General features: G+C 50.2%; 1 protein-coding gene across 1 annotated transcript in view; it reads right to left on the bottom strand.

Annotated features, from left to right (window-relative positions):
• Window positions 1-15,134, bottom strand: part of cep89 (centrosomal protein 89) — a 327,319-nt gene that overhangs the window by 88,130 nt on the left and 224,055 nt on the right. Inside the window, exon 13 of the mRNA XM_090221660.1 lies at window positions 561-664. Coding sequence (XP_090077786.1) covers window positions 561-664 — 104 coding nt within the window. The remainder of the gene's footprint in view (window positions 1-560; window positions 665-15,134) is intronic.

The following is a 15,134-nucleotide window of genomic DNA, read 5'->3' as shown; positions in this document are numbered from 1 at the left end:
TCAAGACAGTGTCTCCTCTCTTTCTCACACACACACACACAAACAGACAGGGACAGATAGACAAAGAGACAGGCAGTACTCACCACTCATTGTGGCTGGCTCCTCCTGACAGAGAGACAGTATTCACCACTCATTGTGGCTGACTCCTTCAGACAGAGAGACAGTACTCACCACTCATTGTGGCTGACTCCTCCAGACAGAGAGACAGTACTCACCACTCCATGTGGCTGACTCCTCCAGACAGAGAGACAGTACTCACCACTCATTGTGGCTGACTCCTCCAGACAGAGAGACAGTACTCACCACTCATTGTGGCTGACTCCTCCAGACAGAGAGACAGTACTCACCACTCCATGTGGCTGACTCCTCCAGACAGAGAGACAGTACTCACCACTCCATGTGGCTGACTCCTCCAGACAGAGAGACAGTACTCACCACTCATTGTGGCTGACTCCTCCAGACAGAGAGACAGTACTCACCACTCCAGACAGAGAGACAGTACTCACCACTCCAGACAGAGAGACAGTACTCACCACTCCAGACAGAGAGACAGTACTCACCACTCCTTGTGGCTGACTCCTCCTGTCTGTTTCAGGTCCTGGTGTAGCTTCTGGTTCTCTTGCACCACCTCCTCCACACGGCCCCGGAACCTTCTCAACTCCTCCTACACACAACCAATCAATCAATCAATCAATTACACTGGATCACAAACACTATCTGGACAGCTCTCAGGGATCAGTCTAGCAGCTATCCTGACAGGTGAACCCTACTCCATCAGTAATCTCAGCTATCCTAACAGGTGAACCCTACTCCATCAGTAATCTCAGCTATCCTGACAGGTGAACCCTACTCCATCAGTAATCTCAGCTATCCTAACAGGTGAACCCTACTCCATCAGTAATCTCAGATATCCTGACAGGTGAACCCTACTCCATCAGTAATCTCAGATATCCTAACAGGTGAACCCCTACTCCATCAGTAATCTCAGATATCCTAACAGGTGAACCCTACTCCATCAGTAATCTCAGCTATCCTAACAGGTGAACCCTACTCCATCAGTAATCTCAGATATCCTAACAGGTGAACCCTACTCCATCAGTATCAGTAATCTCAGCTATCCTAACAGGTGAACCCTACTCCATCAGTAATCTCAGCTATCCTAACAGGTGAACTCTACTCCATCAGTAATCTCAGCTATCCTAACAGGTGAACCCTACTCCATCAGTAATCTCAGCTATCCTAACAGGTGAACCCTACTCCATCAGTAATCTCAGCTATCCTAACAGGTGAACCCTACTCCATCAGTAATCTCAGATATCCTGACAGGTGAACCCTACTCCATGAGCATCAGTAATCTCAGCTATCCTGACAGGTGAACCCTACTCCATCAGTAATCTCAGATATCCTAACAGGTGAACCCTACTCCATCAGTAATCTCAGATATCCTGACAGGTGAACCCTACTCCATCAGTAATCTCAGATATCCTGACAGGTGAACCCTACTCCATCAGTAATCTCAGATATCCTAACAGGTGAACCCTACTCCATCAGTAATCTCAGATATCCTAACAGGTGAACCCTACTCCATCAGTATCAGTAATCTCAGCTATCCTAACAGGTGAACCCTACTCCATCAGTAATCTCAGATATCCTAACAGGTGAACCCTACTCCATCAGTAATCTCAGCTATCCTGACAGGTGAACCCTACTCCATCAGTAATCTCAGCTATCCTAACAGGTGAACCCTACTCCATCAGTAATCTCAGCTATCCTGACAGGTGAACCCTACTCCATCAGTAACCTCAGCTATCCTGACAGGTGAACACTACTCCATCAGTAATCTCAGCTATCCTAACAGGTGAACCCTACTCCATCAGTAATCTCAGCTATCCTAACAGATGAACCCTACTCCTGTTAGGTAGAGGAGGGGTAAGGGGGGTAGAGCAGGGGTAAGGGAGGTAGAGCAGGGGTAAGGGAGGTAGAGCAGGGGTAAGGGAGGTAGAGCAGGGGTAAGGGAAGTAGAGCAGGGGTAAGGGAGGTAGAGCAGGGGTAAGGGAAGTAGAGCAGGGGTAAGGGAAGTAGAGCAGGGGTAAGGGATGTAGAGCAGGGGTAAGGGAGGTAGAGCAGGGGTAAGGGAGGTAGAGCAGGGGTACGGGAGGTAGAGCAGGGGTAAGGGAGGTAGAGCAGGGGTAAGGGAGGTAGAGCAGGGGTAAGGGAGGTAGAGCAGGGGTAAGGGAGGTAGAGCAGGGGTAAGGGAGGTAGAACAGGGGTAAGGGAGCTAGAGCAGGGATAAGGGAGGTAGAGCAGGGGTAAGGGAGGTAGAGCAGGGGTAAGGGAGGTAGAGCAGGGGTAAGAGAGGTAAAGCAAGGGTAAGGGAGGTAGAGCAGGGGTAAGGGAGCTAGAGCAGGGGTAAGGGAGGTAGAGCAGGGGTACGGGAGGTAGAGGAGGGGTACGGGAGGTAGAGCAGGGGTAAGGGAGGTAGAGCAGGGGTAAGGGAGGTAGAGCAGGGGTAAGGGAGGTAGAGCAGGGGTAAGGGAGGTAGAGCAGGGGTAAGGGAGGTAGAACAGGGGTAAGGGAGCTAGAGCAGGGATAAGGGAGGTAGAGCAGGGGTAAGGGAGGTAGAGCAGGGGTAAGGGAGGTAGAGCAGGGGTAAGGGAGGTAGAGCAGGGGTAAGGGAAGTAGAGCAGGGGTAAGGGAAGTAGAGCAGGGGTAAGGGATGTAGAGCAGGGGTAAGGGAGGTAGAGCAGGGGTAAGGGAAGTAGAGCAGGGATAAGGGAGGTAGAGCAGGGGTAAGGGAGGTAGAGCAGGGGTAAGGGAGGTAGAGCAGGGGTAAGAGAGGTAAAGCAAGGGTAAGGGAGGTAGAGCAGGGGTAAGGGAGCTAGAGCAGGGGTAAGGGAGCTAGAGCAGGGGTACGGGAGGTAGAGGAGGGGTACGGGAGGTAGAGCAGGGGTAAGGGAGGTAGAGCAGGGGTAAGGGAGGTAGAGCAGGGGTAAGGGAGGTAGAGCAGGGGTAAGGGAGGTAGAGCAGGGGTAAGGGAGGTAGAACAGGGGTAAGGGAGCTAGAGCAGGGATAAGGGAGGTAGAGCAGGGGTAAGGGAGGTAGAGCAGGGGTAAGGGAGGTAGAGCAGGGGTAAGAGAGGTAAAGCAAGGGTAAGGGAGGTAGAGCAGGGGTAAGGGAGCTAGAGCAGGGGTAAGGGAGGTAGAGCAGGGGTACGGGAGGTAGAGGAGGGGTACGGGAGGTAGAGCAGGGGAAAGGGAGGTAGAGCAGAGGTAAGGGAGGTAGAGCAGGGGTAAGGGAGGTAGAGCATGGGTAAGAGAGGTAAAGCATGGGTAAGGGAGGTAGAGCAGGGGTAAGGGAGGTAGAGCAGGGGTAAGGGAGGTAGAGCAGGGGTAAGGGATGTAGAGCAGGGGTAAGGGAGGTAGAGCAGGTATAAGGGAGGTAGAGCAGGGGTAAGGGAGGTAGAGCAGGGGTAAGGGAGGTAGAGCAGGGGTAAGGGAGGTAGAGCAGGGGTAAGGGAGGAGGAGCAGGGGTAAGGGAGGAGGAGCAGGGGAGGTAGAGCAGGGGTAAGGGAGGTAGAGCATGGGTAAGAGAGGTAAAGCATGGGTAAGGGAGGTAGAGCAGGGGTAAGAGAGGTAGAGGAGGGGTAAGGGATGTAGAGCAGGGGTAAGGGAGGTAGAGCAGGGGTAAGGGAGGAGGAGCAGGGGTAAGGGAGGTAGAGCAGGGGTAAGGGAGGAGGAGCAGGGGTAAGAGGGGTAGAGGAAATCATTTCAGCTCCAAGTGGAGAAACAGCCTCATTCAGTGTTGTTTACTTTCAGTATGGTTTATTCTAAAGATGACTGTCCCCCTGAAATGTCCTTGTGGAGCTGAGGACTTTACCATGTCAAAGATGACTGTCCCCCTGAAATGTCCTTGTAGAGCTGAGGACTTTACCATATCAAAGATGACTGTCCCCCTGAAATGCCCATGTAGAGCTGAGGACTTTACCATATCAAAGATGACTGTCCCCCTGAAATGCCCATGTAGAGCTGAGGACTTTACCATATCAAAGATGACTGTCCCCCTGAAATGTCCTTGTAGAGCTGAGGACTTTACCATATCAAAGATGACTGTCCCCCTGAAATGTCCTTGTAGAGCTGAGGACTTTACCATATCAAAGATGACTGTCCCCCTGAAATGCCCATGTAGAGCTGAGGACTTTACCATATCAAAGATGACTGTCCCCCTGAAATGTCCTTGTAGAGCTGAGGACTTTACCATATCAAAGATGACTGTCCCCCTGAAATGTCCTTGTAGAGCTGAGGACTTTACCATATCAAAGATGACTGTCCCCCTGAAATGTCCTTGTAGAGCTGAGGACTTTACCATGTCAAAGATGACTGTCCCCCTGAAATGTCCTTGTAGAGCTGAGGACTTTACCATATCAAAGACGACTGTCCCCCTGAAATGTCCTAGTATAGCTGAGGACTTTATCATATCAAAGATGAAGGATTCTGCTGCAGGAGAAATAGTCTTTCAAGTCTGAGATCTCTATAGTTTGAACCCAGCAACTGTCTGTGTCTGTGTGTGTGTGTGTGTGTGTGTGTGTGTGTGTGTGTGTGTGTGTGTGTGTGTGTGTGTGTGTGTGTGTGTGTGTGTGTGTGTGTGTGTGTGTGTGTGTGTGTCTCTAACGCTATGAACACTTGATCTTGGAAATACCCAACAGGAATATATAATCACGATTTGGAGCAGAATAATCAAGTCGAGTCTAGATCAAATCTACATATCTTCCTGTCACATCAAGATCATCGTTTAAACTGTTAGAAACACCACACATACTGGATCTGCATCCCAAATGGGACACTATTCCCATTATAGTGCACTAGTCTTGACCATTACCCTTAACCCTCAGATCTAAAGTAGTGCACTATATATAGGGAATATGGTGCCATAGGGCTCTGGTCTAAAGTAGTGCACTATATAGGGAATAGGGTGCCAAAGGGATCAGGTCTATAGTAGTGCACTATATAGGGATTAGGGTGTCATTTAGTGGGACATAGCTGAGCCGATTTCAACCAGAGCCTGGGTAGACCAGGCCTCGAACAGTTTAGTGGGACATAGCTGAGCCTATTTCAACCAGAGCCTGGGTAGACCAGGCCTCGAACAGTTTAGTAGGAGAAAGTTGAGCAGATTTACACCAGAGCCTGGGTAGACCAGGCCTCGATCAGTTTAGTGGGACATAGCTGAGCCGATTTAAACCAGAGCCTCAAACAATTTAGTGTGACATAGCTGAGCCTATTTCAACCAGAGCCTGGGTAGACCAGGCCTCGAGCAGTTTAGTGGGACATAGCTGAGCCTATTTCAACCAGAGCCTGTGTAGACCAGGCCTCGAGCAGTTTAGTGGGACATAGCTGAGCCGATTTCAACCAGAGCCTGGGTAGACCAGGCAACGAACAGTTTTGTGGGACAAAGCTGAGCCTATTTCAACCAGAGCCTGGGTAGACCAGGCCTCGAACAGTTTAGTGTGACATAGCTGAGCTGATTTCAACCAGAGCCTGGATAGACCAGGCCTCAAACAGTTTTGTGGGACAAAGCTGAGCCGATTTTAACAAGAGCCTGGGTAGACCAGGCCTCTCTCTATCAGTTTAGTGTGACAAAGCTGAACCTATTTCAACCAGACCTGGGTAGACCAGGCCTCGAACAGTTTAGTGTGACATAGCTGAGCTGATTTCAACCAGAGCCTGGGTAGACCAGGCCTCAAACAGTTTAGTGGGACATAACTGAGCCGATTTCAACCAGAGCCTGGGTAGACCAGGCCTCGAACAGTTTTGTGGGACAAAGCTGAGCCTATTTCAACCAGAGCCTGGGTAGACTAGGCCTCGAGTAGTTTAGTGGGACATAGCTGAGCCGATATCAAACAGAGCCTGGGTAGACCAGGCCTCGAACAGTTTAGAGGGACATTGCTGAGCCGATTTCAACCAGAGCCTGGGTAAACCAGGCCTCGAGCAGTTTAGTGGGACATAGCTGAGCCGATTTCTACCAGAGCCTGGGTAGACCAGGCATCGAACAATTTTGTGGGACAAAGCTGAGCCTATTTCAACCAGAGCCTGGGTAGACCAGGCCTTGAGTAGTTTAGTGGGACATAGCTGAGACGATTTCAACCAGAGCCTGGGTAGACCAGGTCTCTCTCTATCAGTTTAGTGTAAAATAGCTGAGCCTATTTCAACCAGAGCCTGGTTAGACAAAGGCCTCGAACAGTTTAGTGGGACAAAGCTGAGCCTATTTCAACCAGAGCCTGGGTAGACTAGGCCTCGAGTAGTTTAGTGGGATATAGCTGAGCCGATATCAAACAGAGCCTGGGTAGACCAGGCCTCGAACAGTTTAGAGGGACATTGCTGAGCCGATTTCAACCAGAGCCTGGGTAAACCAGGCCTCGAGCAGTTTAGTGGGACATAGCTGAGCCGATTTCTACCAGAGCCTGGGTAGACCAGGCATCGAACAATTTTGTGGGACAAAGCTGAGCCTATTTCAACCAGAGCCTGGGTAGACCAGGCCTTGAGTAGTTTAGTGGGACATAGCTGAGACGATTTCAACCAGAGCCTGGGTAGACCAGGTCTCTCTCTATCAGTTTAGTGTAAAATAGCTGAGCCTATTTCAACCAGAGCCTGGGAAGACCAGGCCTCGAACAGTTTAGTGGGACAAAGCTGAGCCTATTTCAACAAGAGCCTGGGTAGACCAGGCCTCGAACAGTTTAGTGGGACAAAGCTGAGCCTATTTCAACCAGAGCCTGGGTAGACCAGGCCTCCAACAGTTTTGTGTGACATAGCTGAGCCTATTTCAACCAGACCTGGGTAGACCAGGCCTCGAACAGTTTAGTGGGAGAAAGCTGAGCCTATTTCAACCAGAGCCTGGGTAGATCAGGCCTCGAACAGTTTAGTGGGACATAGCTGAGCCTATTTCAACCAGAGCCTGGGTAAACCAGGTTTCTCTCTATCAGTTTAGTGTGACATAGCTGAGCCTATTTCAACCAGAGCCTGGGTAAACCAGGTTTCTCTCTATCAGTTTAGTGTGACATAGCTGAGCCTATTTCAACCAGGGCCTGGGTAGACCAGGCTGAGCCTATTTCAGTTTAGTGTGACAAAGCTAAGCCTATTTTAACAAGAGCCTGGGTAGACCAGGCCTCAAACAGTTTTGTGGGAAATAGCTGAGCCCATTTCAACCAGAGCCTGGGTAGACAAGGCCTTGAACAGTTTTGTGGGACAAAGCTGAGCCTATTTCAACCAGAGCCTGGGTAGACCAGGCTTCGAACAGTTTTGTGGAACAAAGCTGAGCCTATTTCGACCAGGCCTCTCTCTATGAGTTTCGTGTGACATAGTTGAGCCTATTTCAACCAGACCTGGGTAGACCAGACCTCGAACAGTTTAGTGGGACATAGCTGAGCCGATTTCAACCAGAGCCTGGTTAGACCAGGTCTTGAACAGTTTAGTGGGACAAAGCTGAGCCGATTTCAACCAGAGCCTGGGTAGACCATGCCTCTATCTATCAGTTTAGTGTGACAAAGCTGAACCTATTTCAACCAGAGCCTGGGTAGACCAGGCTTCGAACAGTTTTGTGGAACAAAGCTGAGCCTATTTCAACCAGGGCCTGGGTAGACCAGGCCGCGAACAGTTTAGTGTGACATAGCTGAGCCGATATCAACCAGAACCAGGGTAGACCAGGCCTCGAAATGTTTACTGTGACATAGCTGAGCCTATTTCGACCAGGCCTCTCTCTATGAGTTTCGTGTGACATAGTTGAGCCTATTTCAACCAGACCTGGGTAGACCAGACCTCGAACAGTTTCGTGTGACATAGCTGAGCCTATTTCAACCAGAGCCTGGGAAGACCAGGCCTCGAACAGTTTAGTGGGACAAAGCTGAGCCTATTTCAACCAGGGCCTGGGTACACCAGGCTGAGCCTATTTCAGTTTAGTGTGACAAAGCTAAGCCTATTTCAACAAGAGCCTGGGTAGACCAGGCCTTGAACAGTTTAGTGGGAAATAGATGAGCCGATTTCAACCAGAGCCTGGGTAGACCAGGCCTCTCTCTCTATCAGTTTAGTGTGACATAGCTGAGCCGATTTCAACCAGAGCCTGGGAAGACAGGGCCTAAAGCAGTTTAGTGGGACATAGCTGAGCCGATATCAACCAGAACCAGGGTAGACCAGGCCTCGAACAGTTTAGTGGGACAAAGCTGAGCCTATTTCAACCAGAGCCTGGGAAGACCAGGCCTCGAACAGTTTAGTGGGACAAAGCTGAGCCTATTTCAACAAGAGCCTGGGTAGACCAGGCCTCGAACAGTTTAGTGGGACAAAGCTGAGCCTATTTCAACCAGAGCCTGGGTAGACCAGGCCTCCAACAGTTTTGTGTGACATAGCTGAGCCTATTTCAACCAGACCTGGGTAGACCAGGCCTCAAACAGTTTAGTGGGAGAAAGCTGAGCCTATTTCAACCAGAGCCTGGGTAGATCAGGCCTCGAACAGTTTAGTGGGACATAGCTGAGCCTATTTCAACCAGAGCCTGGGTAAACCAGGTTTCTCTCTATCAGTTTAGTGTGATATAGCTGAGCCTATTTCAACCAGAGCCTGGGTAAACCAGGTTTCTCTCTATCAGTTTAGTGTGACATAGCTGAGCCTATTTCAACCAGGGCCTGGGTAGACCAGGCTGAGCCTATTTCAGTTTAGTGTGACAAAGCTAAGCCTATTTTAACAAGAGCCTGGGTAGACCAGGCCTCAAACAGTTTTGTGGGAAATAGCTGAGCCCATTTCAACCAGAGCCTGGGTAGACAAGGCCTTGAACAGTTTTGTGGGACAAAGCTGAGCCTATTTCAACCAGAGCCTGGGTAGACCAGGCCTCGAGCAGTTTAGTGGGACATAGCTGAGCCGATTTCAACCAGAGCCTGGTTAGACCAGGTCTTGAACAGTTTAGTGGGACAAAGCTGAGCCGATTTCAACCAGAGCCTGGGTAGACCATGCCTCTATCTATCAGTTTAGTGTGACAAAGCTGAACCTATTTCAACCAGAGCCTGGGTAGACCAGGCTTCGAACAGTTTTGTGGGACAAAGCTGAGCCTATTTCAACCAGGGCCTGGGTAGACCAGGCCGCGAACAGTTTAGTGTGACATAGCTGAGCCGATATCAACCAGAACCAGGGTAGACCAGGCCTCGAAATGTTTACTGTGACATAGCTGAGCCTATTTCGACCAGGCCTCTCTCTATGAGTTTCGTGTGACATAGTTGAGCCTATTTCAACCAGACCTGGGTAGACCAGACCTCGAACAGTTTCGTGTGACATAGCTGAGCCTATTTCAACCAGAGCCTGGGAAGACCAGGCCTCGAACAGTTTAGTGGGACAAAGCTGAGCCTATTTCAACCAGGGCCTGGGTAGACCAGGCTGAGCCTATTTCAGTTTAGTGTGACAAAGCTAAGCCTATTTCAACAAGAGCCTGGGTAGACCAGGCCTCGAACAGTTTAGTGGGAAATAGATGAGCCGATTTCAACCAGAGCCTGGGTAGACCAGGCCTCTCTCTCTATCAGTTTAGTGTGACATAGCTGAGCCGATTTCAACCAGAGCCTGGGAAGACAGGGCCTAAAGCAGTTTAGTGGGACATAGCTGAGCCGATATCAACCAGAACCAGGGTAGACCAGGCCTCGAACAGTTTAGTGGGACAAAGCTGAGCCTATTTCAACCAGAGCCTGGGAAGACCAGGCCTCGAACAGTTTAGTGGGACAAAGCTGAGCCTATTTCAACCAGAGCCTGGGTAGACCAGGCCTCCAACAGTTTTGTGTGACATAGCTGAGCCTATTTCAACCAGACCTGGGTAGACCAGGCCTCGAACAGTTTAGTGGGAGAAAGCTGAGCCTATTTCAACCAGAGCCTGGGTAGATCAGGCCTCGAACAGTTTAGTGGGACATAGCTGAGCCTATTTCAACCAGAGCCTGGGTAAACCAGGTTTCTCTCTATCAGTTTAGTGTGACATAGCTGAGCCTATTTCAACCAGAGCCTGGGTAAACCAGGTTTCTCTCTATCAGTTTAGTGTGACATAGCTGAGCCTATTTCAACCAGGGCCTGGGTAGACCAGGCTGAGCCTATTTCAGTTTAGTGTGACAAAGCTAAGCCTATTTTAACAAGAGCCTGGGTAGACCAGGCCTCAAACAGTTTTGTGGGAAATAGCTGAGCCCATTTCAACCAGAGCCTGGGAAGACAGGGCCTAAAGCAGTTTAGTGGGACATAGCTGAGCCGATATCAACCAGAACCAGGGTAGACCAGGCCTCGAACAGTTTAGTGGGACAAAGCTGAGCCTATTTCAACCAGAGCCTGGGAAGACCAGGCCTCGAACAGTTTAGTGGGACAAAGCTGAGCCTATTTCAACCAGAGCCTGGGTAGACCAGGCCTCCAACAGTTTTGTGTGACATAGCTGAGCCTATTTCAACCAGACCTGGGTAGACCAGGCCTCGAACAGTTTAGTGGGAGAAAGCTGAGCCTATTTCAACCAGAGCCTGGGTAGATCAGGCCTCGAACAGTTTAGTGGGACATAGCTGAGCCTATTTCAACCAGAGCCTGGGTAAACCAGGTTTCTCTCTATCAGTTTAGTGTGACATAGCTGAGCCTATTTCAACCAGAGCCTGGGTAAACCAGGTTTCTCTCTATCAGTTTAGTGTGACATAGCTGAGCCTATTTCAACCAGGGCCTGGGTAGACCAGGCTGAGCCTATTTCAGTTTAGTGTGACAAAGCTAAGCCTATTTTAACAAGAGCCTGGGTAGACCAGGCCTCAAACAGTTTTGTGGGAAATAGCTGAGCCCATTTCAACCAGAGCCTGGGTAGACAAGGCCTTGAACAGTTTTGTGGGACAAAGCTGAGCCTAATTCAACCAGAGCCTGGGTAAACCAGGCCTTGAGCAGTTTAGTGGGACATAGCTGAGCCGTTTTCAACCAGAGCCTGGGTAGACCAGGCCTATCTCTATCAGTTTAGTGTGACATAGCTGAGCCGATTTCAACCAGAACCTGGGTAGACCAGGCCTCGAGCAGTTTAGTGGGACATAGCTGAGCCGATTTCAACCAGAGCCGGGGTAGACCAGGCATCGAACAGTTTTGTGGGACAAAGCTGAGCCTATTTCAACCAGAGCCTGGGTAGACTAGGCCTCGAGTAGTTTAGTGGGACATAGCTGAGCCGATTTCAACCAGAGCCTGGGTAGACCAGGCCTCGAGCAGTTTAGTGGGACATAGCTAAGCCTATTTCAACCAGAGCCTGGGTAGACCAGGCATCGAACAGTTTTGTGGGACAAAGAATAGCCTATTTCAACCAGAGCCTGGGGAGACTAGGCCTCGAGCAGTTTAGTGGGACATAGCTGAGCCGATTTCAACCAGAGCCTGGGTAGACCAGGCCTCGAACAGTTTTGTGGGACATAGCTGAGCCAATTTAAACCAGAGCCTGGGTAGACCAGGCCTCGAGCAGTTTAGTGGGACATTGCAAAGCCGATATCAACCAGAACCAGGGTAGACCAGGCCTCGAAATGTTTACTGTGACATAGCTGAGCCTATTTCAACCAGAGCCTGGGTAGACTAGGCCTCGAGCAGTTTAGTGGGACATAGCTGAGACGATTTCAACCAGAGCCTGGGTAGACCAGGCCTCGAACAGTTTTGTGGGACATAGCTGAGCCAATTTAAACCAGAGCCTGGGTAGACCAGGCCTCGAGCAGTTTCGTGTGACATAGCTGAGCCGATTTCAACCAGACCTGGGTAGACCAGGCCTCGAACAGTTTAGTGGGACGACGCTGAGCCTATTTTACCCAGAGCCTGGGAAGACCAGGCCTCAAACATTTTAGTGGGACAAAGCTGAGCCTATTTCAACCAGAGCCTGGGTAGACCAGGCCTCGAAATGTTTACTGTGACATAGCTGAGCCGACTTCAACCAGAGCCTGGGTAGACCAGGCCTCGAACAGTTTAGTGTGACATAGCTGAGCCTATTTCAACCAGAGCATGGGAAGACCAGGCCTCGAACAGTTTAGTGGGACAAAGCTGAGCCGATTTCAACCAGGGCCTGGGTAGACCAGGCCGCAAACAGTTTAGTGTGACATAGCTTTGCCTATTTCAACCAGAGCCTGGGAAGACCAGGCCTCGAACAGTTTAGTGGGACATAGCTGAGCCTATTTCAACCTGAGCCTGGATAAACCAGGCCTCTCTCTATCAGTTTAGTGTGACATAGCTGAGCCTATTTCAACCAGACCAGGCCTCGAACAGTTTAGTGTGACATAGCTGAGCCAATTATAACCAGAGCCTGGGAAAACCAGGCCTGGGAACAGTTTAGTGTGATATAGCTGAGCCTATTTCAACCAGAGCCTGGGTAGACCAGGCCTTGAACAGTCTAGTGGGACATAGCTGAGCCTATTTCAACCAGAGTCTGGGAAGACCAGGCCACGAACAGTTTAGTGGGACAAAGCTGAGCCTATTTCAACCAGAGCCTGGGTAGACCATGCCTCTATCTATCAGTTTAGTGTGACAAAGCTGAACCTATTTCAACCAGAGCCTGGGTAGACCAGGCCTCGAACAGTTTTGTGGAACAAAGCTGAGCCTATTTCAACCAGGGCCTGGGTAGACCAGGACGCGAACAGTTTAGTGTGACATAGCTGAGGCTATTTCAACCAGACCTGGGTAGACCAGGCCTCGAACAGTTTAGTGGGACGACGCTGAGCCTATTTTACCCAGAGCCTGGGAAGACCAGGCCTCAAACATTTTAGTGGGACAAAGCTGAGCCTATTTCAACCAGAGCCTGGGTAGACCAGGCCTCGAAATGTTTACTGTGACATAGCTGAGCCGACTTCAACCAGAGCCTGGGTAGACCAGGCCTCGAACAGTTTAGTGTGACATAGCTGAGCCTATTTCAACCAGAGCATGGGAAGACCAGGCCTCGAACAGTTTAGTGGGACAAAGCTGAGCCGATTTCAACCAGGGCCTGGGTAGACCAGGCCGCAAACAGTTTAGTGTGACATAGCTTTGCCTATTTCAACCAGAGCCTGGGAAGACCAGGCCTCGAACAGTTTAGTGGGACATAGCTGAGCCTATTTCAACCTGAGCCTGGATAAACCAGGCCTCTCTCTATCAGTTTAGTGTGACATAGCTGAGCCTATTTCAACCAGACCAGGCCTCGAACAGTTTAGTGTGACATAGCTGAGCCAATTATAACCAGAGCCTGGGAAAACCAGGCCTGGGAACAGTTTAGTGTGATATAGCTGAGCCTATTTCAACCAGAGCCTGGGTAGACCAGGCCTTGAACAGTCTAGTGGGACATAGCTGAGCCTATTTCAACCAGAGTCTGGGAAGACCAGGCCACGAACAGTTTAGTGGGACAAAGCTGAGCCTATTTCAACCAGAGCCTGGGTAGACCATGCCTCTATCTATCAGTTTAGTGTGACAAAGCTGAACCTATTTCAACCAGAGCCTGGGTAGACCAGGCCTCGAACAGTTTTGTGGAACAAAGCTGAGCCTATTTCAACCAGGGCCTGGGTAGACCAGGACGCGAACAGTTTAGTGTGACATAGCTGAGCCGATATCAACCAGAACCAGGGTAGACCAGGCCTCGAAATGTTTACTGTGACATAGCTGAGCCTATTTCGACCAGGCCTCTCTCTATGAGTTTCGTGTGACATAGTTGAGCCTATTTCAACCAGACCTGGGTAGACCAGGCCTCGAACAGTTTCGTGTGACATAGCTGAGCCTATTTCAACCAGAGCCTGGGAAGACCAGGCCTCGAACAGTTTAGAGGGACAAAGCTGAGCCTATTTCAACCAGGGCCTGGGTAGACCAGGCTGAGCCTATTTCAGTTTTGTGTGACAAAGCTAAGCCTATTTCAACAAGAGCCTGGGTAGACCAGGCCTCGAAATGTTTACTGTGACATAGCTGAGCCTATTTCGACCAGGCCTCTCTCTATCAGTTTCGTGTGACATAGCTGAGCCTATTTCAACTAGACCTGGGTAGACCAGGCCTCGAACAGTTTAGTGGGACAACGCTGAGCCTATTTTACCCAGAGCCTGGGTAGACCAGGCCTCAAACATTTTAGTGGGACAAAGCTGAGCCGATTTCAACCAGGGCCTGGGTAGACCAGGCCGCAAACAGTTTAGTGTGACATAGCTGAGCCTATTTCAACCAGAGCCTGGGTAGACCAGGCCTCAAACAGTTTAGTGGGACATAGCTGAGCCTATTTCAACCAGAGCCTGGATAAACCAGGCCTCTCTCTATCAGTTTAGTGTGACATAGCTGAGCCTATTTCAACCAGAGCCTCGGAAGACCAGGCCTCGAACAGTTTAGTGTGACATAGCTGAGCCAATTATAACCAGAGCCTGGGAAGACCAGGCCTCGGAACAGTTTAGTGTGATATAGCTGAGCCTATTTCAACCAGAGCCTGGGTAGACCAGGCCTCGAACAGTCTAGTGGGACATAGCTGAGCCTATTTCAACCAGAGCCTGGGTAGACCAGGCCTCGAACAGTCTAGTGGGACATAGCTGAGCCTATTTCAACCAGAGCCTGGGTAGACCATGCCTCTATCTATCAGTTTAGTGTGACAAAGCTGAACCTATTTCAACCAGAGCCTGGGTAGACCAGGCCTCGAACAGTTTAGTGTGACATAGCTGAGCCGATATCAACCAGAACCAGGGTAGACCAGGCCTCGAAATGTTTACTGTGACATAGCTGAGCCTATTTCGACCAGGCCTCTCTCTATGAGTTTTGTGTGACACAGTTGAGCCTATTTCAACCAGACCTGGGTAGAACCAGGCCTCGAACAGTTTCGTGTGACATAGCTGAGCCTATTTCAACCAGAGCCTGGGAAGACCAGGCCTCGAACAGTTTAGTGGGACAAAGCTGAGCCTATTTCAACCAGGGCCTGGGTAGACCAGGCTGAGCCTATTTCAGTTTAGTGTGACAAAGCTAAGCCTATTTCAACAAGAGCCTGGGAAGACCAGGCCTCTCTCTCTATCAGTTTAGTGTGACATAGCTGAGCCGATTTCAACCAGAACCTGGGTAGACCAGGCCTCGAGCAGTTTAGTGGGACATAGCTGAGCCGATTTCAACCAGAGCCTGGGTAGACCAGGCCTCTCTCTCTATCAGTTTAGTGTGACATAGCTGAGC

The sequence above is a fragment of the Oncorhynchus mykiss genome, chromosome 26, assembly GCF_057628025.1.
Source record: "Oncorhynchus mykiss isolate SJ-2025 chromosome 26, ASM5762802v1, whole genome shotgun sequence".
NCBI lineage: Eukaryota > Metazoa > Chordata > Actinopteri > Salmoniformes > Salmonidae > Oncorhynchus > Oncorhynchus mykiss.
Note: the sequence above shows the minus strand (reverse complement) of the source record. Positions and strands in the feature narration are given on the sequence as shown.